The sequence below is a fragment of the Cimex lectularius genome, unplaced genomic scaffold (assembly GCF_000648675.2).
Source record: "Cimex lectularius strain Harlan isolate CLEC.00 unplaced genomic scaffold, Clec_2.1 scaffold67, whole genome shotgun sequence".
Lineage (NCBI taxonomy): Eukaryota > Metazoa > Arthropoda > Insecta > Hemiptera > Cimicidae > Cimex > Cimex lectularius.
Genome location: NW_019392738.1, coordinates 1,173,942 through 1,200,227, shown reverse-complemented (window position 1 = coordinate 1,200,227; position 26,286 = coordinate 1,173,942). Strand labels below are relative to the sequence as shown.

Genomic DNA, 26,286 nt, shown 5'->3' with positions numbered 1-26,286 from the left:
CTTACTCCCATATTAACTTAGGGTTTGTATAAGACCATTTTTTGCTAAATTTAATCATTTCTGATTTAAATGGGTGGACTATAGAAGTTGATACACCCTGTATATAAGTTGAAGATCCTTTTACAAAAAATATATATCAAAGGCTTAAAAAAAAAAAATTATGAAGTAGATAAACAAAATTTATAAAATAACAATACTAAAACAACAACAAGCATTAATAATAATAAACAATAAAATATATTTGTATATTTTATATAATAGTATATACATAATATTTTATATAATAGATTAATTAAATTTTATATAATATAACTATATTTCTTTCAAAACAATCTATAAAATTGTTGCCTTTAATTTTCGTTTAAATGTATTAAAATTTAGATGGAAAACATCAATATTTTAATATCTTATTTCCTTCTCTCATTATTCTATTTATTGGTGAATAAAGGATGTAATTTGTTTTACAAAAGGGTACACTAAACAAAGATAAATGCCTGTATTTTGGACGTGATACATGAAATGAGGCCAGAACAATTTAGTATTATATATATTATATTGTAAAGAAATAATAGATAAAAAAACGCCTTGTATCAGCTAGTGCTGGGATATATAAAGAGAAAAAGACATTTCTGCAAATGAAAGAAGAGAAAATAAAAAAAATGAATGATTCTAATAAATTCAAACTTTATCTTCAGAATGAGAAGAGAAGTGTGGATTCCATACAACAGAAGAAAATTCAAGAATAAGATGAATGAGAGTTTTGTACAATGTCAATGATGAATTGGGATTATGAGTGTTTCTTATAAAAAACTCAGAATTTTAGGAGGTTTTTAATTAATACTGAAAATATACTCCTTAAATTCCAACTTTGACACAGGATACTCTGTTTAGTGGTATTATTGAGAGAATAATTTATAATTTTACCGGGTGATTATTTACAATCTACCCCCCCCCTTTATTTCTTTTGTTTGGAAATAATTTTTAAAAAAATAGGACTGGTCCTTACATAATTTTTTTACTTAGGATCTGAATATGAGTAAACATCGAATCAACAGAGAAATTACTAGAGACAAAAATCATGGGAAAAAGGGTGGCATTGTGTTGGGTGAAAGGGCATGCAGGCTTATGGCAAAATAAAACGGTGGACGCCTTGCAAAGGAGGCTGCAACATCAGGTCCAATCTTTGACATTAAAATTCCTAAAGATGATGGGAAAAACTTTTTGAAAAAGTTTTTTAGAAATCTGTGACAAGAAAAATACAACACATCAAATGTCGGCAATTATTCTCTTTATTCAATATTATCTGGCAATTATCTGTTCCCTGAGCTCAAGAAAAAACCATGGTTTTCAGAAGGTGATAGCCCAGAAGGAATGTCAAAAGAGTTCTATTCTACTATTTTTAGACTGAAGACAAATCATGGCCTACGGGGTAGCTACAAGAAGAGAATCGGTTTGGCGTCATCTCCAAACTGTCCCACTTGCGATTGCCCTTCAAATACTTCTCACATAATTTTTGAATGCCCAGAATACAAAAATGAAAGGGATAAAATGCTAAAAAATCTGAGCAAAGTTCCAAACGTTCCTAAACCAATAAACTTAGAATCTGTTCTAATAAGCAACAATCCAGCAGCATTCAACATAATCTATAGATTTCTAAAGTCGATAAACGTTACATTTTGATTATCTTCAACCATTCAAATTCAGAAGATGATTGAGCTGAGTGAGTGGGTGCGGGCGCGTGGCGAGGGCCTGGTCCTGGTCGACCGATCCCACTCGACAGTAAAATTAAAATAGAAAATCATGGATAATATGCCAGTGTAACCCCCCCCCAAAAAAAAAATTTTTTTACTCGCAAACCAAAGCATAGAATCATCACAATTGCTGACATTAGGATAATTCTAATTCGTATAACACCCGATACTTTCCATGAAGTGAAAAATGCATTCCATAATAGGATTTTACTAGAACCGAAGAGAGTATTGTGTTGGTTTTATAGAAATAGAAATATATCTAGGAAGAAGTATGACCTCTTGGTTTGTCATCAGCACATAGAAGAAATTAAGTGAAATTAAGAATAAATGGAAGATCATTTAGGAACATGGGAAAGAGTATAGGTCCAAGAATAGAGCCTTGGAGTACACCTGAGAGAGAAGACGAGATAGAATTTAAAGCTTAACAATCCGAGTTCTGTCAGAGAAGTAGGAGGAGATAAAATTAATAGTTCATTTATTTTTCATTTAATAAAGTACTTATTGGTTAAAATTTTTTGTCTCGTATTAGAAAAATTCTGTCTTGTTTGAAATCTGGATGAAAAAAACAGTAAAATTGTTTTTAAATTGTAGTAAATTCTGTTTTCTTTTAAATTCGTTGTGTGATCATAAAACATATGAATGTTCAATGTTCTGGGATGAAAATTAACGTTTTATAAAAAGGACAATAAATTTTATTACAAGGATATTTTGGATTGAAAAAGGACTTGGGGGATAGGCCCGTTTCAAAATTTCCCAGCCAATTTGTAAAAAAAAGAAGAAAGAGAAACGTAATTAATTGTAAGTGGAGAGTTTAGCAATTGGCTATTCTGGATTGCTATGGCAAAAAGAGTAAACACAGAGAATTAGGCGGGAGGCTGTCAGTGATAAACTGTTACAAGACGAAACCTCAAGTTTATTTTTAAATCTCTCCAGAGTTCCAGACTAAAAGTGTTTTTACATCCGGTCTCCACTGAGAAATATTATTAATATCTTCGGCTCTTTTTAGGTATGATATTGATTTTCATTCATCCTCAATACGACGTTCGCAGTTCTTGACGTTTCCACCATTTGAAAGCCCCTGGGAATGACAGGTCACAGGGCTTTCGATACAGACAACAAGACTAAAGAATAGTAAGTTCGGTATATTATAATTTCGACCTAGATTTTGTAACTTTTGCCTTTCGTAATAATAAAAAAAAGTCAAGGCCAGTCTTTCTTTTTGTTGTAGTTTATTTGGTGATTGAAGATATGTGAAGATCTGCACATTATGCCTGCCAATCATCAACAGGGAATTGCGAGCAAGGTATGCCATTCTTATATTTTTTATTATTTTATTCATACCCTGTACATATTCATATTGCATACCCACAAGAAAAGTGACACAACTTAACAAAAGAAAATTTTACAGGAGAGACAGATAAAAGTGTACTTTTTTTACTTATTTATTTATTTTTGTATACACAGTACTTGGCCATTTTCATGAAGCAATACAGTTCTAATTGTAATTCTTTTCAATTAATTAATCTTTTTGTAAGGTATTGGTATGAAAAAGTCAGTGTCACGAGCGGGATTCGAACCCACGACCTTCGGCTAAATACACTGCTGCTCTGCCACTTGAGCTATCATGACATCGATCCACTCGGACACCAACTTCCCATCTCAACCCCATTGTCGAGCTAATTATAATTTACAAATAAATGTCTTGATTTGTGATAAAGAGACACAAAATAAATCAATGTCATTACTGTTAGCAAGACGACAAGCTCTTTCAATAGGGGCATAATAGGAATAGTTACAATAATGAAAGGGAATATAAAACAAATTGGTATTCCTTGTACTTTTGCCAGGGACATTTAAATAAATTTTATTTAATAATACGGTGTCAACTTGGTTGTTCACAGTTTTGAATAGGAAAATTAAGTCAGGTGTTCCTTCTTGCTTCCAGAGATAACGTGGAAAATTTGGTCTGTAGCACAGGAATAGTAACTGTGTCATCTATGGTTAAATGGACTTTAAATGAACAGTTTAGGAATTTATTCTGCACATTTTCAATTCCATGAATTGAATTTTTATAGTGGGGTGACCATATCTGGGAATTGTAGTCAAGTATAGATCTTACCAAGAGAAATGTAACACTTAAAAAATTTATGTTATTGAAGTCAGATATATTTCTCTGTTTAAATGCTTTATTGACTATCAAATTGATATGTGTTTAGTGACCGTTAGTCAGTGATTATTCAGAGATTGTGAGATGCGGTCTGGTAGGACGTAGGTTTTAGGAAAACATTTTCTTTATTGTGCCAACGTTTCGATCTTTATTGAGATCATCTTCAGGGCCTGAGATTTATAAAAATTGTTTGAAATTTACAAATACATGTAGTATGTTGGAAAAAATTATGAATTTATACAATGCTAGAAAATTTTAGATTTAAAACAAGAATGAATTTATACAATGCTAGAAAATTTTAGATTAAAAAAGAATGGATTTATACAATGCTAAAGAAATTTAGATTTAAAAAAAGAATGAATTTATACAATGCTAGAAAATTTTAGATTAAAAAAAAGAATGAATTTATTCAATGCTAGGAAATTTTAAATTTAAAAAAAGAATGAATTTATACAATGTTAGAAAATTTTAGATAAAAAAAAGAATGAATTTATACAATGCTAGAAAATTTTAGATTAAAAAAAAAGAATGAATTAATACAATGCTAGAAAATTTTAGATTTAAAAAAGAATGAATTTATACAATGCTAGGAAATTTTATATTTAAAAAAAATTTGAATTAATACAATGCTAGAAAATTTTAGATTGAAAGAAAAAATGGATTTATACAATGCTAAAAAAATTTAGATTTAAAAAAAGAATGAATTTATACAATGCTAAAAAATTTTAGATTTAAAAAAAAGAATGAATTTATACAATGCTAGGAAATTTTATATTTAAAAAAATTTGAATTAATACAATGCTAGAAAATTTTAGATTTTAAAAAAGAATGAATTTATACAATGGTAGAAAATTTTAGATTAAAAAAAAGAATGAATTTATACAACATCAATTGTACATCACATACAAATCCAACATATTGGGTTGTCCGGAAAATAATGCAGGATTTTGGTATTAAACAAAAAAAAAGAAACTAGTTACTTTAAAGCAATGTTCTTTAATCAAANAGAATATTTTATATAGATTTTTTTTAATGAAAACTTAAAATCCTGCATTATTTTCCGGACAACCCAATATATATATAAAACAGCAATATCTCACTGGCACTCTCAACACGACTCACAAGAATACTCATCTACACGGAAAACAAACACTTTGAGTGAGTACGAATACTTTGATTGAATCTAAAATTTTCTAGCATTGTATAAATTAATTTTTTTAAATCTAAAATTTTCTAGCATTTATAAATTCATTTTTTTTAATGTAAATTTTTTTAGCATTGTATAAATTCAATTTTTTTAAATCTAAAATTTTTTAGCATTGTTTAAATTCATAATTTTTTTTCCACATCCTACATGTATTTGTAAATTTCAACCAATGTTTATAAATCCCAGGCCCTGAAGATGATCGAAACGTTGGCACGATAAAGAAAATGTTTTTCTAAAATGGGAGAAGTCCTAAATTGAGGATGTGTTAGTTAGGACTGGAATAATAGTTGGACTAATGGGATGCTGCAGACTCAGGAGATACATGTATGCATGTATAGACTCAGAGTGGCAAAAGCATTTGCAGATATTGCCAGGGTGAAGAAGAGACTTAGTAGACTTATGCTACAAGACAGCCCTTTTGCTCCAGTGTAATAAAGGCTCACCTTGTTGACACAGTTCATAAGGCTGTAGTCAGTCTTATGGAGAATTTATTAAATCTTACCCTTATACATTGAATAGGTTTTGTGTGTGTGTGTGTGTGTGTGTGTGTGTGTGTTTCTTTCTGTTTCTATATTGTCTACTAGGTATTTATTAAGCACAATCGCTACCTTCTCACCAGTTTGGCGCTGGATCTTTTGTCCTTTATACAAAAATAACATAGGCCGAGGTTATTTGGTCATACTTATGTTACAATACAAAAATGTAACATCATTTATATGTTGAACTGTTGTCTTGTTACAATCCACAAGTGTGGACAAACCAAGTGACAGTGCTAGTTCAACCAATGACCCTCAGTCCTATATTATCAAACATCATTTATAGTGTTTGTTGTTTTAGTTGGAGGTGAGGATTACAGAGCAGAACTTACTCATTAACGACCTCCAACAAGCTCTAGAGTTTGAACGGAAAAAAGTATTGAATCTCACTTCTGAATTTGAAAGTGCCCAGAAAGAATATCAAAAGGAGGTAGGTTTTGTTTTATTTATTTAACTATTTTTGAAAATTTAAATTTTTCGATTATAAAGTAGGGATTTGCTCTGCCATTCATGCTTAGGTTAATGTGGTCAGAAATGAACTCGCACAGGAGAAAAATTACTCGAAACATTGCCAGTTTGAGGTGATTATCTACCGATTGGTATTTGAATTTTAAAATTTAATGCACGCTTCTATTTTAGATCAATTCGTTAAAAAAGGCACTGGAAAAACACAAGAACAATGTTGAATTTATTCAGAACAGTGCTGAAAAAGACTTTGATCTTAGGCAGCAGCAAATTACAAAAGAAATTAAGTAAGTTCCTTGCATAAAAAATTATTCAAGTTTTAAAAGTATCAGCTTCTTATTAGAACATTATTTTAGGGCAAGTTATGATGCAGAAATGGCCAACTTGAAAGATCAATATAACGTACAATTGAAGAATTTAAAACTCAATGAAACCTTTTATGAAAATCAAATACAGTTGCTGATTGACAGGATTCAAGAACTTTATGAACTAGATGTTAACCATGACGTTGAGCTGAAAGCTAGCCGACAAATTTATGAAAAGCAATTGGAAGAGTTGAAACAGAATATCAACAGTATTAAAGAGCATAACAGGACTTTTAATTACCCAGAACAAATAAATATTTTAAATGAAAAACTCGCTTTAAGTCATACTAATGAGGCTGCATTGAAATTGGAAATAAATAAATATATAAAGGCAACGAATCTTCATAAAGAAGAAATCAACAAATTAAACAATCAATTAATTTTAAGTACAAAAGTGCAAGATCAGTTGAAGGAAGAATTAAACTGCACGCTATTAGAACTTGAGAAGCAGAAACATTGTTGTAAAGATCTTCAAAGGAAAATTCATGAAATTGACATCGATCATAATGCTCAGCTGACCAGAGTTACAGAGTCTCGCGAAGCTTTAATTAACTCCCACAACAACGACATGATTCATTTAGTTAATGCTTTTACACCTTTACACAAGGCTATTTGTTCATTGACAACCTCTGAATCTAAAAAAGACGACACAAACTCTACATCAGGCTCAACTTTGACAGGTGCGGATAACGACAGTGAAACAAATCAATGCACCGAGGATCTATTGAGTCGTTTATTAGAAAAATTTAGAAAAACTTATTCTGAGGTTGAAAAATTAGGAAATCGTTATTTTGCTCTATATAAAGATAATGAAGAGCTGTACCAAGAAAATGAAATGCTTAGAAGTAATATAGACGAATGTAAACAGATTTATCAGGAGCAGATTGATCTTTTAGAAAAAGAGATAGAAGATTTTAAAATAATTTATGATGTGCAGGAGAATTCAAAAGATAAAGAAACAGTTTCAAAAGAAGAATCTGCCACTCCAACCAAATCTACCTCACAATTACAAAAAGATGCTGTTGAACCTGATCAAACAGCAGAAGAAAATTTACTCTCTACACCTACTAACGAATCCTTTGATTATAATTTACAAAAACAAAATGCTGAAATAGGAAAATTTATGTTACAAGGGGCCACTTCAACTCCTTTTCCGTCCAATGCTTTAGATTTGCAAGCCGGAGGGGAAGCAATGCTTTCTCCAAACTTGTTAAGTATGAATCCTGCCATACCTTCCCAGAATTTATTAAGTCCCGTTAAGAATCAATCGCCATTGCATCTTTCCCTTCTTGGATGGATTGAACACTGTCAAAATCTAGATAAGCAAAATAAGGAATTGATTAAAAAGATAGAGAATCTGGAATTGAAACTCAAGGACACAGAATTCGGTGCTAACATTTTAAAGGAGGAGATGGCCAATTTTGAAGTACAATCGCAACAGTTGCAGAAAAAAATTGAAGATTATTCTGATGTCAAAAGGAATCTGTTTGAAGCAATTGACCAGAAAAATGTAAGCGAGCTTAAAATTATCAATCTTCAAGAGCAGGTCAAAAGTTTAGAAGATGATAATAAGAAACTCGCAGAAGAAAATTTAGCAAATGAAGAAAAGTGTAAAAATTATTTGATCGCTTACAAAGAAGCAGGAGTAGTAGATTCTACTGGAATGACGGAAACGTTATTGACTCATTTCAATGAAAAAATCAAAGAAGTTGTCTTATTAAAAGGTGAAGTACGCTCGCTACTTTTCAGTAAAAATAGACTGCTCGAGAGAGTGGATAAACTGACAGAAGTTAAAAATTTGTACATCATTAAAATTGAACAGATTTCGAGGGAATTGTGCTTAAGAAAAGAAGAGCTGGAAGATGTGTTCCAAGAGAAAATCAAACTCTCTTCTAGAAATAAAATACTAGAAAAAGAAGCCGAGGTTTTGAATTTAAGAGTCAATTACTTGACAAATCTGCGAGACAACAACTGGGGAACTGACAGCCCAGTCCCACTTGTTGAAAAAATGCAAAAGGAACTTTTTGCTTTGTGTAAACAGGTCATAGAACAAAAGCTGGAATTGGAAAACAGTCTGATGGAAAAACAGAACATCGGTGAATTTCAGCAAGAACTCGATGCGAGACACCAATTTCAAATAATAAAGAAGTTCAATCAAGAATTGCAAAGTGAAAAAGAAGCACTTCTACAGCGATTAATCGAGCAACAAGAGATTATTCATAGCTATCAGGTACTTAATAATAGAATTTTTAAAAAAGTAGGTATATAAAAGTTTTATTTTTTTTTAAATTTCATTTGTATTTTTTATAATTTATCAAAGAAAAATGAAGGGTGTGATGAAGGTTGGTTATTGCACATTGAAAGTTTAGAAAAAGAAATATTACAAGAAATAAAACATCACAAAGAACAATATGCAAGAATAGAGGAAGCACTTAGATCCACTGGAAACCTACTAAACGATCTTCAATTACAAAAGGATTGCCTTCGTGTCAAAAATCAGGTTAGATCAAATCAATTTAGATGTCTATGATTGTCGTCAAAAAATAAAAAAATGCAATTTTGTAATGATTACATTATTTTTATTGTAGGAAATCGCTAGAACTAACAAGAAACTAGAAGAAGAAAAGTTCAAACTGAGGAAGGCAGAAATGCAATTGCAACTTTTGCAGAACAATCTCGAACAGAAAGAAGCTCTAATCAAGGTAACTATAGTACTTATTTCTACTGTGAAAATTTCGATGAAATTTGTGAGTCGATAAACTTGATCATCTACGACCATCTTTATTGTTGCTAAAATATCCAACACACTTCGTCCAATTTAATAAAATCCCAACACATAATGAAGTAAAGTAAATAAAAAATCTCAAATGTTAGCATACTCAGGAGAAAGTTGCAAGGAAAAACACCATCACAGTATAACAATAGTTCTTATTTCTATTGTGAAAATTCTAATGAAATTTGTGAGATGATGAACCTAACATTTTGTTTATAAAATATCCAATGCATTTCATACAAAACAATCCTAAATACTACAACTAGGGGCTGTGGTGTTCGGGTGGTTAGAGTGTCCGACTTGTATTTGCCACACTAGGAAATCGCGAAATATAGAAAAAACCTAACAATCCATAAAAGATGCAGAACAAAAGCTATATTGTCTCATTTGCTCATCATTCTTCAGATGAACTGAAATAAAGGCAACTTCTAAAAATAGCCAAAACATGTCTGATAGGCAAATCCAGGATAGTAGACTGACCAGGATGATCTTAGACGACCAATATTCTTGCTAAATTATCAATGGTGTAGAGTAGAGTGATCCTTCTTGTTTAAAGGGTAATCCTCAATGCTCTATGGGGGCTGGTTCGCCTACACTCTGATATTAACTGCAGGGGAATAGACAAAACACAAGAATAAACGGAAAATACGCCTTTTAATGTGACAATAAAATTATTTCAAGTTGAGTGATGAAATAAAATGAGAAAAGGAACATAAATTCAAAATAAATGAAAAGTTATAAATAAATGTGTGGTGTTTAGTGACCGTTAATCGATAATTATTCAGAAATCGTGAGATGCGGTCTGGTTTGATGTAGGTTTCAGAAAAACATTTTCTTTATAGTGCCAACATTTCGATCTTTATTGAGATCATCTTCAGGGCCTGGGATTTACAAACATTGTTTAAATTTAACAAATACACGTAGGATGTGGAAAAAGTGAATTTATATAATGCAAAATATATTTTTTTATATTCAATCAAAGTATTTCTACTCACTCAAAGTGTTTGTCTTCTGTGTAATTATGCCATTCTTGCGTGTCGTGTTGAGAGTGCTAGTGAGATATTGCTGTTTTATGTTTATATATGTTGGATTTTGAAGGGATGGGGAAAGAAGTCGGTATAGGAAAGACATTTTTGTATAAGGCATCGGCTTCTTTGATGAGGTGAAAAGAGCCAACGAAGGGAAAAAACGTTGGTAATGGTTTGGCCAGATTATCCTTTCATGATTATATATTATATAGAAAGGGATAAATAGGAAAAGGAAAGCTAAATTGTTAAAAAATTAGACTATGTGAAAAATTTTTGATATGTGGAATGTGATGTGATGATATATATGTGTGTGTGTGTGTGTGTGTGTGTGTGTGTGTGTGTGTGTGTGTGTGTGTGTGTGTGTGTGTGTGCGCGTGCGTGCGTGCGTGCGCGTGTGCGTGTGTGTGTGTATTGAATTTTATTAATGATATTGGCGTAGCTGCAACTGAGTTTACATGTATCCGTTCTGTAGTTGATGCTGTGTTTATCTCTGTTGATGTAAAACATTTCTAAAAAGTTATGTTTATGTTTGTTTTGTTCTTTGTGTAATATTTTTGGATTGTTGAAGTCGAAATTGTGTTTGTGTTCAAAATAGTGGATAGTGAGTGCTGTAGGATTTTGCAAGGGTTTTTTGCATTCATAGATACGTTGTTTTACTCTCTTGTCCAGATATAGGGATGTAATGCAAGAATGGCACAATTACACAGAAAACAAACACTTTGAGTGAGTAGAAATACTTTGATTGAATATAAAAAAATATTACAATTAATTAACGTTTTTAGTTGAGATAAAAAAGTCAATGGCACGAGCGGGATTCGAACCCACGATCTTCGGATTGATACGCCGCTGCTCTACCACTTGAGCTATCGTCTGATCTACTCGGACACTAACTTCCCCCAAATTGACTTTTTTATCTCAACTAAAAACCTTAATTAATTGGTCAAGCGGTAGAATGCAAAAAATTTTGCATTGTATAAATTCACTTTTTCCACATCCTTAATGTATTTGTTAAATGAAAACAATGTTTGTAAATTCCAGGCCCTGAAGATGATCTCAATAAAGATCGAAACGTGGCACGATAAAGAAAATGTTTTTCTGAAACCTACATCACACCAAAGCGCATCTCACAATTTCTGAATAGTTATAAATAAAAATGTTGTCGCAACTTAAACTGACGGAGCTCCATATCAACAAAAAAAAAAAAAAATACAACTAAAATTTACTTCTTTAAAATCTAAATCAATCAAAATACAAATCAATTTCGAGAGTCAAATAACAAATTTGGGTTTGTTGATGGACGGAGGCTGTCAGGTGATAGTAACGATACCCGTCTTGGCGTCGGTAGGTCGTCCTGGCAACAGGTCAGCAGAAGGGTAGTGGTGAGTACCTCGGCACTTCAAGCGGCATGGGTCGGAAACAGTCACTTTCTTCTTGGTAGTGCTGCGGTAAGGTTGGCGGAGCAGGTCTCCCGAGAATCACAAAAGGCATCGCGCAGGCGCAGAACGGAGAAAAAGCCACTTCCCTCGTCACGACTGAACGTATCAACGTACACTAGTCTTTTGTAGATCTCCAAAACCAACCGTTCTATCACCCTACTAATCCTCCATCATCAACAAATAAACTAAATGAACCTTTCCTTCAGCTCAAATAAAATTAACGTCTCCTTGCTCGGGCTCATTAAAATCTCCTGGTGGCGTCAACAAATTGTATTCATCATACATCATGAATTTGTTTGTTAAACATTTTTTTTAATTTTATGTTCAAGGATCATATCGAAGAGAAAAAAGTTTTAGATCAAAATCTGAAAATAGTACAGTCAAATTTGGCAGATGCTGAGTTAAAACTGAGTTACGAACAGCAAAACAATCAGTGGAACAAAAAGAATTTGCAGTTGCAAGAAGCCCATAAAGAAGTATGAATCTTTTCTGTTTATTTTTTAAATATTTTTCAATAACTAAACGGTTCTTACAGGTTGAAAAAGACTTGAATCTGCTCTCTGACGAAAAGGATAAAACGTTTTGTGAAAGTCAACTCCAATTGCAGAGCTCTTTTTTGAAACAAGCGGAAACGGAATATAAAAAAGCCCTGGAGAGGATAAAATTCTACTATGATTCACAATTTGCGACTAATTTGAGCAAACAACAGGAGGATCATAAAAATCAGGTCTAGACTTTTTCATTGATCTAGGATAACCAAAATCTCAATACCATTCAAACTCCTTGGGTTGGTCGACATGTAAACATACTTCCAAATATATCCTTGCCATTTTCCCATTTGTGTTTTCATTTATTGGGATATTGTTTTGTAATAGTTTTAACTATATAATTTACTTTTGTACTCACCGTCAAAAAGAAATATCCACTGAAGATTTAGGAAGAAATCTTTTATGTGAACTTCACCTGGTGGAGGTGAGGTTGAAAAACAATTTTTAAAATTTTCAGATTGAGAAATTAAATGAAATAATTAGACAGCAGGCATTGAATCTTGAAAACGCTGTCGAGGATCACTTGGTAAATTTACTGCCTAAGAAGATTGAAGATCGACATAAACTTTCTTTTAAAGAGCTACTCGATATGATGGTAAATTTCCAAATGAAATTCATTATCATGTACCATAAACTCATTTTATCTTTATTTCAGGAAAAATTTAAACATGATGTGCAAACAATTGAATCGGGTTTGAACGATTCCGAGGCAAAGATGTTTAGAAAATTGAAGACGTTCCTTGAGGAAAATTTCAACTGCCAAATATTGTTAGCTCGAAAAATTTTAAAGGTATTCAAAATCTCTAATAATTACAAACAACTGACTAATAAATCTGATTTTTAAGGAAGAGCATAACAAACAATATGAGATATCATTAGATACAGCAAAACAATTGCATAGAGAAGAAATCCTTCTTCTAAAATTGCAACATGAGGCTGATAAATGCAAAGAATTGTTTGAAAAAGTAGAAGATTCTTGTAATAAACAAGTAGGTTAATTACATTTTAAACATAAATCAAATTATATAGCATGGTGCATTCTTCAATGCATCATAGGATCACCACCTGCTTAAATGGACTCTGGTGCAATTTTATTAATTTTATCGTAAAGACTAAAAGCAAACTTTCATTTCTTGATAAACCGATGTATAATTGTCCTTGTGAGAAACATTCAACCCAAAAATCCTATCCCACATATTTCTACGTTTGTCTTGGTGATTAATTAATCGTTATAATGAGAGATAGTTTAAAAGGGAATTGTAATTCTTGTAAATAGCAAATCAATTGGAATCCTAGATATACGCAAATTCTATTTCTAGCTGCAGATCCCGTAAGCAGCAGGTTCGATAATACTCTCTGCTTGTTAATGCTCTGTTCAGTACCATTTTCTGTAGCTCGAGTTGCTGAATTGCTAGCATTATTACTACCAAACGATTTTGTCATTCTACTCTTCTGTCTCATTTAGCTTCCATTTTTTTTCCTTTTCTTTTGGGCATTTTTTATTTTTAAAATCCCAGAAAACCGTAATGTTGCTTGTGAGTGTATTCAACAGCTGCTTACATTTAGGATACTTCCCGGATACCTGAAAACTTGCAGAAGTGATCATGTTACACATGGCGAGGAAGGATAAAAAACTTGCATAGAGCTACTGGCCAATAAGCTTATCAGCAGAAAAATTTTTGAAAAATGCATTAAGAAATGTATTGTGCCATTCCCCACAGAAGTTATACCAGTTTATCAATTTGGTTTTTTGAAACACCATTTAACTTATCACCAAATATGTAAATTAAATTCAAAACAAAGTGAAAGGATTTGAGGAGAATAGTCACACAGTAGCTGCATTTATGGGTTGAGATTGAAGTTAAAAAAGATTGGTCCTTTAAAAACTATAAAGTTAAGGTATGTTTAAATCAAAGCACATCAGCAGAAAAATAATATCTTCACTGGCACACCACAAGGATCTGTCATATCCCACATTTTATTCGATATCTTTCTCTTATTTATTTAGAAATCGTGAGATGCGGTCTGGTGTGATGTAGGTTTCAGAAAAACATTTTCTTTATCAGCACGCTCGACTCGACACGCAAGAATGGCACAATTACACAGAAGATAAACACTTTGAGCCCTGAAGATGATCTCAATAAAGATCGAAACGTTGGCACGATAAAGAAAATGTTTTTCTGAAACCTACATCACACCAGACCGCATCTCACGATTTCTAAATAAATATCGATTAACGGTCACTAATCACCACACATCTTTCTCTATGACTTTCCAAATCCTAGAAATGTATGCGTGGCTGTGTATGCTGATGATGCTGTGAACTATGCTTCTAGAAAAGACATCAGAGAAGGTCAAATATGCGTTCAGGCAGCCTTGGAGGAAAGGTGAAAGGAGGATTTTTGTTTGTTTTTTGAAATCTTGTGTTTGATGACGAACTAAACGTACAAAATAAATCGGGATAGGTATAGGATATGGGTAATTGGGCATACTAGGTCGTCGTGATGTTGCCTTGAGAGCTGATATCGCACACCCACAAGAAAAGTGACACAACTTAACAAAAGAACATTTTACAGGAGAGAAATGGAAAGTTTACCTTTTTACATTTATGTATTGTGTACATGCCGTTATGGTTGTTAGCAATAAAAACTGTCATGATCCGTCAATATTGTCTTTCGTTTCTCCAAGAATTAAAATATACAAAAGACCTAAGCAATGTACTCATAAATCTTGAAAACGTACTGCTCTGTATATGTTAACTCGAAATCTGGTGGGAATGTAATATTTGTACAGGAATAATCGAGTGCCTGTTGACTACTTTCTGCGTAAATATTTTAGTCTGTATGTTTCAAGCTCATTGGCCTGCCCTCAGCAGCCCCGATCTCAGTCTCCATACAACAAACGATTTGAAATAAACTAGTTGATGATGGCTAGATAGAAGTCCATTCAAGCAGGAAAAAATGCACCGCCCGGTTGTTTATTTTTTAAATAATATGTGATTTAAAAAAAAAAATTATTATAGGATGAACATAGGTCAGTCAAGCAGTTTACCAGCGGAAATTATTTGGACAGTGAATTTCTGAACCATTTTAACTTATTAATTTTAAATGGCTATTTCAACTCAATTGAGGTAATTTATTTTATTTATTCAATTTAAAAAAGTCTAACTTTTATTTTATTTTATAGAAATTCCTTTCTAACTGGAATCTCATGTATCAAAAACAGATAAAACTGTTAAGAAATAATCTTGAAAAAGGATTCATGTTATACAATAAAACGTCTGAAAAAGATGAAAAACTTAAAGATATAATTGAATGCAATGATAGAACTTTTTTGGCAAAGCAAAACTTAATTGAATATGCTAAAGGTACTTTAGTCTCATTTATTTTTATTATAAATTTTTATAAAATAAAGTTTCATGAAAACTGACCTTTTAGAGTTCTTAAATTGTTTGAAATCATTCAAAAAATCGCTCATCGAAGATGTTAAGATCATGGTGACAACTATGAATTCAGAAACTCAAAAGTGTTTTGACAGCATTAAAGAAAAACACGGTGATATAAACGACTTTTTAATCTTGCAAGACAAACTACACCACCTGCAAGATGAGAAGGACAAACTTGAAAAACAACACAGGTAAACAAAAGACAGCCGATAACAAACTTGTAAATCCTTTTTTTTTAAATCATTTAATCCGACAAAACAAACCTTCCAGATCGGCTATTAATCTTTTGAAATCTGACCATGAGGCTGAAGTGGCGAAAACAAACAAGCTTTTAACGGATCTCAAACACTTTTGTGAAGGAGGCTGTAACACAAGCGCCTTATTGAGTTTTAGAACAGAGCTCGAAGAAAAACACAGAAAGGAGGTCGAAGAACTCAGGATGTACTTTGAGAAAAAATGTGCCGATTTGGAAAAAAAGTATATATTTTTTATATTTTATACATTAAATTTTGAAGCATTTTAGGCTTAAGTAAACAAACCTTATTTCTATTAAACAATTAACCCTGGATACTTTCACTATTCAAAAGTAAGCTTGTTAATAAAAATGTTAGGGTTTCCAACACTACTAATTTTTTTCTTGGTTCAGTTCACCCTCTCAAATTTAAATATATTTTGTTGAAATAATATTCTTTGGTTATTAAACTGTGGGCAGTAAAAGCTGCATATTGAATTTAAAAAAAAAATTATACTTCCCTATTCTCAGTCAATTTTTTCATAATGTCTGATAACATTTCTCCATTTACTTTATTTCCTTTTTCCTTTTTATTTTATTTTATTTACCAGCACAAACAACATCAAAGGTTTTAACAATTTATTTGTATTTTTTGGTAATGTTTGTAATATTTATTTTTAAATGTAATTATTGCTTTATTTCAGTTTTTCCGAAGAAGTATTTAGCCAACACAGTAGAAAAATGTCATTTAGTAGTTCCTGTTCAGAAAGTGAATTGGTGTCAGACCACCTATGTGATGTAGGAGGAAGCGGCGACAATAAATTGATAAATTTGTAAGTTTTTAAATGTTCTTATTTTTCTTTTCTTTTTCCACCTATAATTAGTCTTTTTTTCAGGACTAATGAAAAACCAAAAGTAAGAATGCCATTGCTAACCAGTTCCGACTGGGAGGAGATGCTGTTAGAAGAAATGGGGACATCGTTAACATGGAAAACTATAAACAAAGTAAGTTTTAAAATGATTATGCATGTTATGAAATACTCTGGTTCAACCTTGTGATTATACAAAGATAACCCATTTGATAAAGGGTTATTTAAGGCATTTCCTGTTAACAAAACTTAATTTTTTGTAAAATATTATATGTACAAGGATCTGTACTTATGTTCGATAATCCTGGTCTGTGAATCTCACTTGTTTTATCATTTAACATAAATGACAATTCTCATTAAAATAACACATAGATGATGAAATGCGAGTAGGCAGACCAGGATGCTGTCGTATTTGTGATCTTTTAAAATCGTAAGTTAATAGGGTTTGTTTGTCAGGTGAAAGCGGAGTTGGTTAGCATGCTTAGAGACAACTTAGATTCATGCTATATTGAAAAGATTAAACAATTGTCCAACAATATGGACTCACAACATTTGAAGGTTTTGGGGCATGCGGCAAACCAAGAGAAAAAAATTATTATTCTCCAAGAGAAAATTAACAGACTTAAACACGTACTAACAAAAAATGTAATAAACGAGTCGGATTTTATATTAAATAAGATGTATTGCTAAACATTAATGTTTATTATAGGTAGCAAAAGAGGATTTGGATAAAATTGAACAAAACGCGGTGGAAAATTTCTTGAATGATTTATTGGTATGACCTTGTTAGTAGTAGTAATAATAATAATTTATTCATTTCGGTTTGACAATATTTTATTTAATGTCGACTTTGTCGTACAATAGTTCAGACATAGTCAAATTTATTTCAAGCTTATGTTTGTTATTTTTGATCTCAGGCGTTTTTACCTGAAAACAAAAATCTTCTGAAATCTAAATATCACTTGGACAGCGTGATTGACGACCTCGATCATGTTTATTCGAAAAAATATAAAGAAATGATGAACAATCAGTCTGAAAATTACATAAAAGAACTGAATGAGATGAAATCGAACTTTGAAAAACAAGTCGAACTGAAGGTAAAAACTATACATATTGTTTTTAAAATAAAATTATTAGTCTAGTCTCTTTAACTAATTATTCTTTCATATTTTAGACTGAATGTATAAAAGGTCAAGACACGTCTTCAGCTGGTTTTCAGGAAATTGTCAAAGAAAGGTACTAAATTGTTTTATTTTATTTGATATACATCATACATTAAAAAAAGGGCATATTAAGTGTATTATTTCATACATAAAAAAAGTTATAAAACCATTTTTGGGGGGGGGGGGGGTTATAGTGATGAGAGCCCCGTGTCAGTGCCTAAAATGTTGCACCCACCAATGCCCATTTTTTCCTTTTTTTAATTATAATATAATTTATAGGAGTTCCACAATAGAAAAATTTAGGTTTCAGTGGAGGAAAGGATTTTCATAAATGTGTTTTTGAAAAAGCCCATTTGTAGGTATTTCACGTTAAAATTGGGCCATTGGATTCAAATCGGGACCTTTACTTTGCAGTGATGAGCACCTTGTCAACCTGTACATTATTATTAATTATTCAATTAATATTAATTAATAAGGGGGGGTATTGCCCTTACCCCTTGCCTCTTTTTTTCAATCACAAAGTCTCTTCTGCAAAAGTTGAATACTGTTCAGTTGGGTTTCCTTTTTTGTGATCCTTCTTTTTAAAAGAAATTTCAATTTTTTAACTCAGTGTCTAGATATATTGACTCCTATGCTGCACAAATTTGGGATTATCAGAGATTTGAGAATCTAGAAAAATTATTAAGGTTTTTCATAAAGAAGTTTGCTTTACTCACGATCACGCCTGATTTTATACTGCTTTTAGAAACCGTTTTAGGTTTGTTGTAGATCAGTATCTTCCAACATTTCGACTTCCAAGAATATTTGCAAATGAAGCAATAAAAGTAAGAATTTTATGGTTAAGAAACAGGATCCCCCTGAATTTTCATACTCACGTTAAAAATAAGTGAAATTCGGAGGGAAAAGGCAGGGACTGTTGCCATATCGCTATCTGGTTTCTTTTTTTGTAAGAAGATGAACATTCGATCAGGGTTGTTTCCTATGATCACTGTATTGCACAGTAGTTTGCCACTTCTACATTTTAATTACACCCCACGGATGTAGAAAGAAATTACCTGGGGAAAGAATGATTACCATTATTTGATGATGTCCTCTTTTTTTTCCCCTCTCTCTCTCTCTCTCTCTCTCTCTCTCTCTCTCTCTCTCTCTCGTTATTTCTCTCTCTCTCTCTCTCTCTCTCTCTCTCTCTCTCTCTGACAGCTAACAACCCTAACCCTGTTAAGCCCTGTTACAGTTTTGAGTAAAAGGTGGGAGGCCACCAAACAGGGGGGACCCGGAGGCTTCCCTAGTCGTTTCGTTTACTTTTAATATATTTTGAGACGTTATAGAGCCCTTTGTCTAGGATGTGGATAAAAACCATTTACAGTGTCGCCTATGGAAAAGTCCACACCCCATGTCCTCCCGCCAGGCAAGTGCCGCCGAACCCTCGGCGACAAGCCCCTGACCAGCGACGACTCCCATCCCCTCGGGTTAATGCAAATTAATTGATGGATTTAAAATGTTTTTGTTTTGTTAGGAATATAAATGAGAAAGACAGTGAACATTATAGTTTGGTTTGTTTTTATATTTCTTTGTAGAGTTTTATGTTTTTCAAGAACTGATTTTTAAAATGGAGTCAGTGTCGCATTCAAGGGCAATTTTAATGTCTGTAGATGTACAAAGTTTTGTCCTCTGTGCTGAAAACAGGCTACATTCACAGATAATGTGTTTGATTGTTAATCTTACGCATTTTTGGCACTCAGGGAGAAGGCCTATTACACATTAAATGTCCATGGGTCAGTCTCATAAGGGCTGTTTCTTCTTTTCGGCATTCCAGTATGGAGCTTTTCCAAGATTTCACATCTTTTTTATCTCTGATAATGTATTGTTTATGCCTGACCAGAGACCAAATTCATAGGTTTTTGTAATCTTGCGGCATAGTTTTGTTAAAAGGGGTACCATCTTTTATATCTTTTTTGGCCAATTGATCGGCCTTTACATTGCCTGGAATATTGCAATGACCTGGGATCCACTTGAAAGTGACTTGGATATTTTTTGGGTGTAGGGATCTTAGAGAGTGTAATATATTTTGAATGATGGGATTTAAGGAAAAGAGATTTTGAATTGAGGTTAAAAAGGATAATGAGTTGGAACAGATTATGATATGATTACTTTTAGGGTTGTAGAGCTGTAGGGATTTTTCAATTGCTAGAAGTTCGGCTGTTACTAGATTGTTCTGTTAAACTGAATTCGTGTTCACTGTTTTGCTCAAAATGGCGGCACCTACTCCTTTTAATGATGTGGTGATGTGATGACGGTGATGTCCTTTTCTTGCCAATTAATGGTACCTGGGTACTTACTGTTTACTGAAACCCCAGCTCATTTTTCCGCTCGACTCCTTAAATTTGCACACATTGTTTTTATTTTCTTTGTTCTCTTTCTCTTTTTTCTTTTACAGTTTTATTTATCAATATTTGTACTTTTGGATAGTTATATGTAGTAATTTATACAGTAAATTTTTTGTCTTCTTTCTTTCTTCCCCTCTCTCTTTCTTTTATATAAGAAATATCTTTAAATACTGCCAAAAGAAAATATAATGCTGATATTATTGTATATGCAGTATTTGGTATATAAAGTATTATTATTATGTTATTTATTAATGTTGTTTTCTTTAAAGGGACAATTTGAGGTTGATGCAAAAAACGTTGATGTTGGCGATTTCCCAACTTTCCAATTATTTGAGCAACAGCGAGGATGAACTTATAAAAGCTATCACTTCAGAGATGGCTAACATTTGTCAGGAATCGCCACCGTCTCCAACTTTAAGAGCCGATTGGCAAGACAACAGCACAAGGCATAACGATCTGAGCGCTAAAAAGTTGAATTTCGTCTCGAATCTTTCGATGCTAATTAAAGAACTCGATGAGACGATGCTGTCAGACAGTTTTGACAACGCCCTAGATGAAACGTCAACAATAAGGCAAACGTTGGAATCATGCTTGAACAAATTGAAAGAAGAAGCCGTGGCCCTTTTGGGACTTAGTAAGGCTATGAATCCAAACGCAGAACAAGAATACGAGGTTGATAGATTAAATGAAAAAATTGTTCGACTCGAGGAAAAAAACTCTCAGTTGGTACAGCAAATAGATTATTTAAAAAATTCACTAGAAAAACATCAAGTAAGTAAATTGTTTAATGAATGACTTTTAATATAATTTTTTTTTATTATTATTTTATTTTTTAGAAAATTGAAGGTTCGAGCGAAATTTTATCAAAGCAATGTGAATCCGTGTATGATTATAGTGAATATGACAGCCATGCAGGTCACCAAACAAACAATTACTTGCAAAATAAAGGTATTTCTGTTAGCCATTAAGCGAATTAAATATTTAATAATGTTGTTTGTAGCGAGAATCATGCTGCTAGATCTGGGACAAGGTTACACGTCGAACAAAGTCATGAAAATACTCGAGGAAATGACAAGAGAAGGAGACAATGCTTTGGAAGAATTGCAAAAGGAGCGGGAGGATCTACAACAACAGGTACGAAAGATTTTTTTTTTAAAGAACCACTTTTCTCATTCATCGAGGGTTTTTTTTTGTGTGTTTTAGATCAAATCCGCTGACAAACAGATCAAAGCGACTCGACAGTTTCTCGAGGAACAGGCGTCGGAAAGAGAACACGAACGTGACGAGTTTCTGAGAGAAATGTCAAATCTGCAAAATCAACTTAAAGAAAAAGGAAAAGAGTGTCTGGCTAGGGAAATGTTCAGTTCAGAGGTAAAATATTTTTGTATATTTTAAAGCCTTCAAAGATTTTCATTCATTTCTTAAGTCAATGGCTTTTTCATCATTATACCGTGTGTTTTTATAAAAGATATGGCTTTTTATTTTTTACGCTTCCTATTTTATTGTAAAACTTAAGTATGGTTCAACTAGTTTTTTTATTTTCTATGTCAGGTTCAAATGCAGGGCCGTTGAATTTGAACCCGGGACCTTTACAGTGATGAGTGCCATTTTAGCCACGGACACCCCTATACTGAAGTTTTCCTTCAGAACTTGTTAATTTCAATTTGTCATGTAAAAAAATTGAAAGTTTGATTAAAATAGGAAAAATTAATTTGTGTTAATTATCATATTTTATTCAATTGAATTGAATTTTTTTTGTTAATCAAGTTGCACAATAAATTGAAATTATAAAGTTCTGAAGAAAAACTTCTACCTCCAGAACTGAATTTTTGCTAATGATTTTTTTGTCCACAAATTGAGTCCTTTCAATTCTAAAAAAAATTATTTAAGGACACAAAAATTCATCGATTCATTCTGAAAATATTGAAGTTTTTCCACCAGAACTTGTTAATTTCAATTTGTCATGTAACAAAATTGGAAATTTAATTGATTAAAATATGAAAAATTAATTTGTGTTGATTTAAATTATCATACTTTATTCAGTTGAATTTTTTTTTCTTTTCTTTTTTTTTTTGTTAAACAAGTTTCACAGTAAATTAAAATTATAAAACTCTGAAAGAAAACTTCTACCTCCAAATTGAATTTATGCTCATGATTTTTTTGTTCAAAAATTCATCGATTCATTCTGAAGATATTGAAATTTTTCCACAAGAACTTTTTTATTTCAATATATCTTAAAAAAAAAAATAAAACAATTGAATAAAACATGCAAAATTAATTTGTGTAGATTTAAACTTACATATTTTATTCTGTGTGGTGATTAGTGACCATTAATCAATAATTATTCAGAAATTGTGAGATGCGGTCTGGTGTGATATAGGTTTTAGAAAAGAAAATGTTTTTCTGAAACCTACATCACACCAGGCCGCATCTCACAATTTCTGAATAAATATTTTATTCTGTTGAATTTTAAATTTTCTCCTTTTTTAAAAAACAATTTGACACAATAAATTGAAATTTATCAAGTTCTGAAGGAAAACTTTCATCTTCAGAATGAATTTTTGCTAATGATTTTTTTTTCACTTAATTTGATAGTCTTTCCATTCAAAGAGAAAAAAAAAGAGAGAAATTCAAAAATCCATCGATTCACTTGGAGATATTGACTTTTTCCTTCATAACCTGTTAATTTCAGTTTATCATGAAACTTTTTTTATTGTTTAAAGTTGGGTTTAAATAAACACAATTTGATCAATTATACGATAAATTTAAAAAATCTAGTTCTGAAGGAAAACATCAATATCTCTTGAACGATGGATTTTTGAGTTTTTGGTCTTTTTTTTTTCTTTTAAGAATGGAAAAGATTTTCAAAAATGTAATAAAAATTTAATAGGGCATTACATTTGAAAAAAAGTTTATCATCAGGTTGGTGTAACGTGCCAACTTATTAAAATTCTGCACCAGATTACCTTTGGGAAGCATATTTATAAATTTAAATCAACAAAAATTTTCAAAACATTTTCATTCTTTATTCAATTAAAGTGTCAAATTTTTTCATGATAAATTGAAATAATCGAGTTATAAAGGAAAATTTAAATATCTCCACTACGAACCTCACCACCAGCCGATTCTACATGATTAACTTTGTAGCCATATTTAGTTTCTACAGTTAACTAGGCAGCATAAAATTTAAAGTTGTTTTATAAAAACCCACATATCTTTTTTTCTTTTTTCTTTTTTTCTTTTAATTTATTGAACTGTAAAAAAATGAACATGATATGGGCACTGTTTGCTGTTGCATGCAAACAAAAGTAGATAGTCCTCATGGGTTTTAACACTTATTAAGCACACATTTTATTTAATAACTGGTAGGCATTGGTCAACGTTATGAAATAAAAATATAAAAAATTTGTAAATAATATATTTTGCCACGTAGTATCCGTTTATTGGCAATCATCCAAACTCTTAGGTTATAGGACTTAAGCGGTTTGTTTTCTTTCTGCTTTAACAGCTTAAATCTCTTTCATATCGCAACACAACCAGTTATAAAACCATGGAGTTCTTTTTAAAGAAATTCTCATTTCTTTTATACTATAAAATGTTACAATTTTCAAGGTATTGTTATCAAATATCCATTTTGTATTAGCGTTTTGCCAGTTTCTTTTCATTTTTTTTCTATATATCACATGCTTCACAGGTTGGATGGAGAAAAATATACATCTAAGAATGTCACTTGCTTTTATTTGCTCATTTCACTAATTTAACAATTCTCTTGCATGATGCACTGATTAGGTATTGGCGATGGGTACACAACACGCTGCTCCAGTTTCCAAAACAGTGAGTGTATTTGCATGTTGCCTCTTGTTTTATAAATAGATTTATTTGTAAGTATCTGATAAACATTTAACATTTTACTGCGCTTAATAATTTTCAAATATTGCTTTTATTGTTAACAAATGCATTTTTTGTGTTGTTCACAATGAATGAAACATCTTGAATGGGTTGATATTATGTTTTTGCTGCGCAGGGTAAAGATAGCTTCAACTTTTCACCTAGTATTATTCTAATATTGTAAGAACTGAGATCCCATGAAATAAATCCCTTTTATATGAAGCAATAAAGCACATCAATAAATTATTTGATCTTGAACAGTCTTAATTACTTAAATTATTTATAGTTCTTATCTAAGGACTTGGGTTGAGATGGAAAAATTAATGTCATGAGCAGGATTCGAACCCATGACCTTCGGTTCAATACACCGTGCTTAAACTACTTGAGCTGCCATGATTTTGATCCACTCCATTTTCATCTCCACCAAGACAAAATAATTCTGTCAATTATGACTACTAAATGCATATAAGTTTTAATTACTTTATTCATGGATTTCCATTTCTTTTTCTTTAATAAACTGCTTTACATAATCACCGTTTCATAATTTTTTAATTATAATTTATCAAGTTAAGATATGTCAAAATGTAATAAAATGACATCTGTAAAACGTAGGTGGATGAACTTAATTGTGAATTAAGGAGGACGTTGGATTCGCTCGAAGAGACTAAAATCAAGAAGGATTCTGTTGAATCGGAATTAAAGGCTGCTATTGAAAAGGTTTTTTTTTTAAATTTTATATCACTAGAAATGGAAGTTTGTATTCATGAATCTATTTTCAGATATGCGTCCTTAGAGAAATCATTACAGATCTTGAATCCCAATTGGCTTTGAAAAATAAAGAAGGTTCTCTCTTGGAACAGCGTCTCGATGATTTAGAAGCAGAAATGGAACACCAAAGCGGTGCTCAAAGTTTAATGGCTCAGGAGGTAAAGTTTCATTTTATTAACTAGAAAAACAGATTGTAAAAGTTTGTTTTACTAATTTGTTTAGCTTGAATCATTGAGAAACCAAAGCTTGGATGAAACTTGTCTTAACCAGTTGCATGAACTCCAGGAAAAACAGCATTTTAACTCGTCACACATGCGCCATTTTAAAATCCAGGTTTTTAAAATAAATTATGTAATATTGTAAATTTTCTTTAACGACTTGAATTTATTTTTCAGATTAAAGACATGGAGAAATTAATTGACGACCAAACTAAAGAACTCGAAGCGCTCAATGTTGCCACCTCCACTAATAGTTTGAGTTCTCCTTCTGAAGAAATATCTTTAAGGTATAAATTGATTTTTAAATTTTTTAAAGAATTTTTTTTGCATATTCAAGGTGAAATTTCATTTTAGGGAACATTTGGATTGCTTTCGAAGTACGACTCCAGAATTGTGCCCATCCCCTGTCGGCTTTCCTGTCGACGAAGTGAACAAGCTGCATGAAAAAATCCTTAAGCATGCGAGATCTGATGAAGTTGTAATTAAAAAAGTGCGAGATCAGGATATCAGAATAGGAAAATTAACTAGCTACATCGAGGTAAAGTTGAAAAACGTAAAAATCCTTATTGTACATTATTAAAATAACTTTCATTTTAGGAGATCCAAGCTGAACATGATATTTTACAAAAAAGAGTTGAAAAACAGATGGCTCAAATTGCAGAGGCGAACAATAAAATTGATGATCTAAGGCATAAAGCAGATGCCGCACATGTTTCAGCTAACCGTGACCTTATAAAGGCGAATCAAGATCTCAAAGAAGAAATATCTGAGCTCAAGCAAAGTCTAGATGTAAAAATTAACGAGGTAAAACAACCATTATTTTTCCCCCGCAACTTCATCTCAAATTTTTACTACTAGGTAATGCTGAAAGAAGAACATTTGAAAAAGGCAGAAGAGCAGATTTCCGCACAACAAGCAAAGATTAGCACTATGATACTTTGCGATCAGGACGTAGTAGACACATTAAGACTCGAGCTTGCTGCGGTTGTAACAGAAAAGAATAAATTGGAGGTACACGTAAATTAACCTTTACACTATTA

The 26,286-nt window shown here is 31.9% G+C and overlaps 2 protein-coding genes across 8 annotated transcripts in view; one reads left to right on the top strand and one right to left on the bottom strand.

Moving 5' to 3' along the window:
* The window catches only part of LOC106668082, a 31,094-nt gene extending 15,304 nt beyond the window's left edge, over positions 1 to 15,790 (bottom strand). Inside the window, exon 1 of the mRNA XM_024227068.1 lies at positions 15,707 to 15,790. Coding sequence (XP_024082836.1) covers positions 15,707 to 15,737 — 31 coding nt within the window. The 5' untranslated portion in view covers positions 15,738 to 15,790. The remainder of the gene's footprint in view (positions 1 to 15,706) is intronic.
* The window catches only part of LOC106668040 (golgin subfamily B member 1-like), a 36,448-nt gene continuing 12,509 nt past the window's right edge, over positions 2,348 to 26,286 (top strand). The window contains exons 1-36 of one of the 7 annotated variants that reach the window (XM_014396448.2): positions 2,348 to 2,549; positions 2,758 to 2,882; positions 2,980 to 3,054; positions 5,963 to 6,091; positions 6,180 to 6,242; positions 6,301 to 6,413; positions 6,483 to 8,721; positions 8,812 to 8,991; positions 9,080 to 9,193; positions 12,058 to 12,204; positions 12,264 to 12,455; positions 12,734 to 12,871; positions 12,932 to 13,066; positions 13,122 to 13,265; positions 15,299 to 15,406; positions 15,463 to 15,643; positions 15,714 to 15,912; positions 15,992 to 16,198; positions 16,658 to 16,786; positions 16,850 to 16,958; positions 17,279 to 17,467; positions 17,532 to 17,597; positions 17,740 to 17,919; positions 17,997 to 18,058; positions 20,642 to 21,143; positions 21,209 to 21,320; positions 21,373 to 21,506; positions 21,576 to 21,743; positions 24,162 to 24,206; positions 24,873 to 24,977; positions 25,040 to 25,186; positions 25,251 to 25,361; positions 25,424 to 25,533; positions 25,601 to 25,784; positions 25,844 to 26,050; positions 26,105 to 26,257. In XM_014396448.2, coding sequence (XP_014251934.1) covers positions 3,019 to 3,054; positions 5,963 to 6,091; positions 6,180 to 6,242; positions 6,301 to 6,413; positions 6,483 to 8,721; positions 8,812 to 8,991; positions 9,080 to 9,193; positions 12,058 to 12,204; positions 12,264 to 12,455; positions 12,734 to 12,871; positions 12,932 to 13,066; positions 13,122 to 13,265; positions 15,299 to 15,406; positions 15,463 to 15,643; positions 15,714 to 15,912; positions 15,992 to 16,198; positions 16,658 to 16,786; positions 16,850 to 16,958; positions 17,279 to 17,467; positions 17,532 to 17,597; positions 17,740 to 17,919; positions 17,997 to 18,058; positions 20,642 to 21,143; positions 21,209 to 21,320; positions 21,373 to 21,506; positions 21,576 to 21,743; positions 24,162 to 24,206; positions 24,873 to 24,977; positions 25,040 to 25,186; positions 25,251 to 25,361; positions 25,424 to 25,533; positions 25,601 to 25,784; positions 25,844 to 26,050; positions 26,105 to 26,257 — 7,038 coding nt within the window. In that variant the 5' untranslated portion in view covers positions 2,348 to 2,549; positions 2,758 to 2,882; positions 2,980 to 3,018. The other 6 variants (XM_014396457.2, XM_014396464.2, XM_014396472.2 and 3 more) reach the window with 6 other exon arrangements.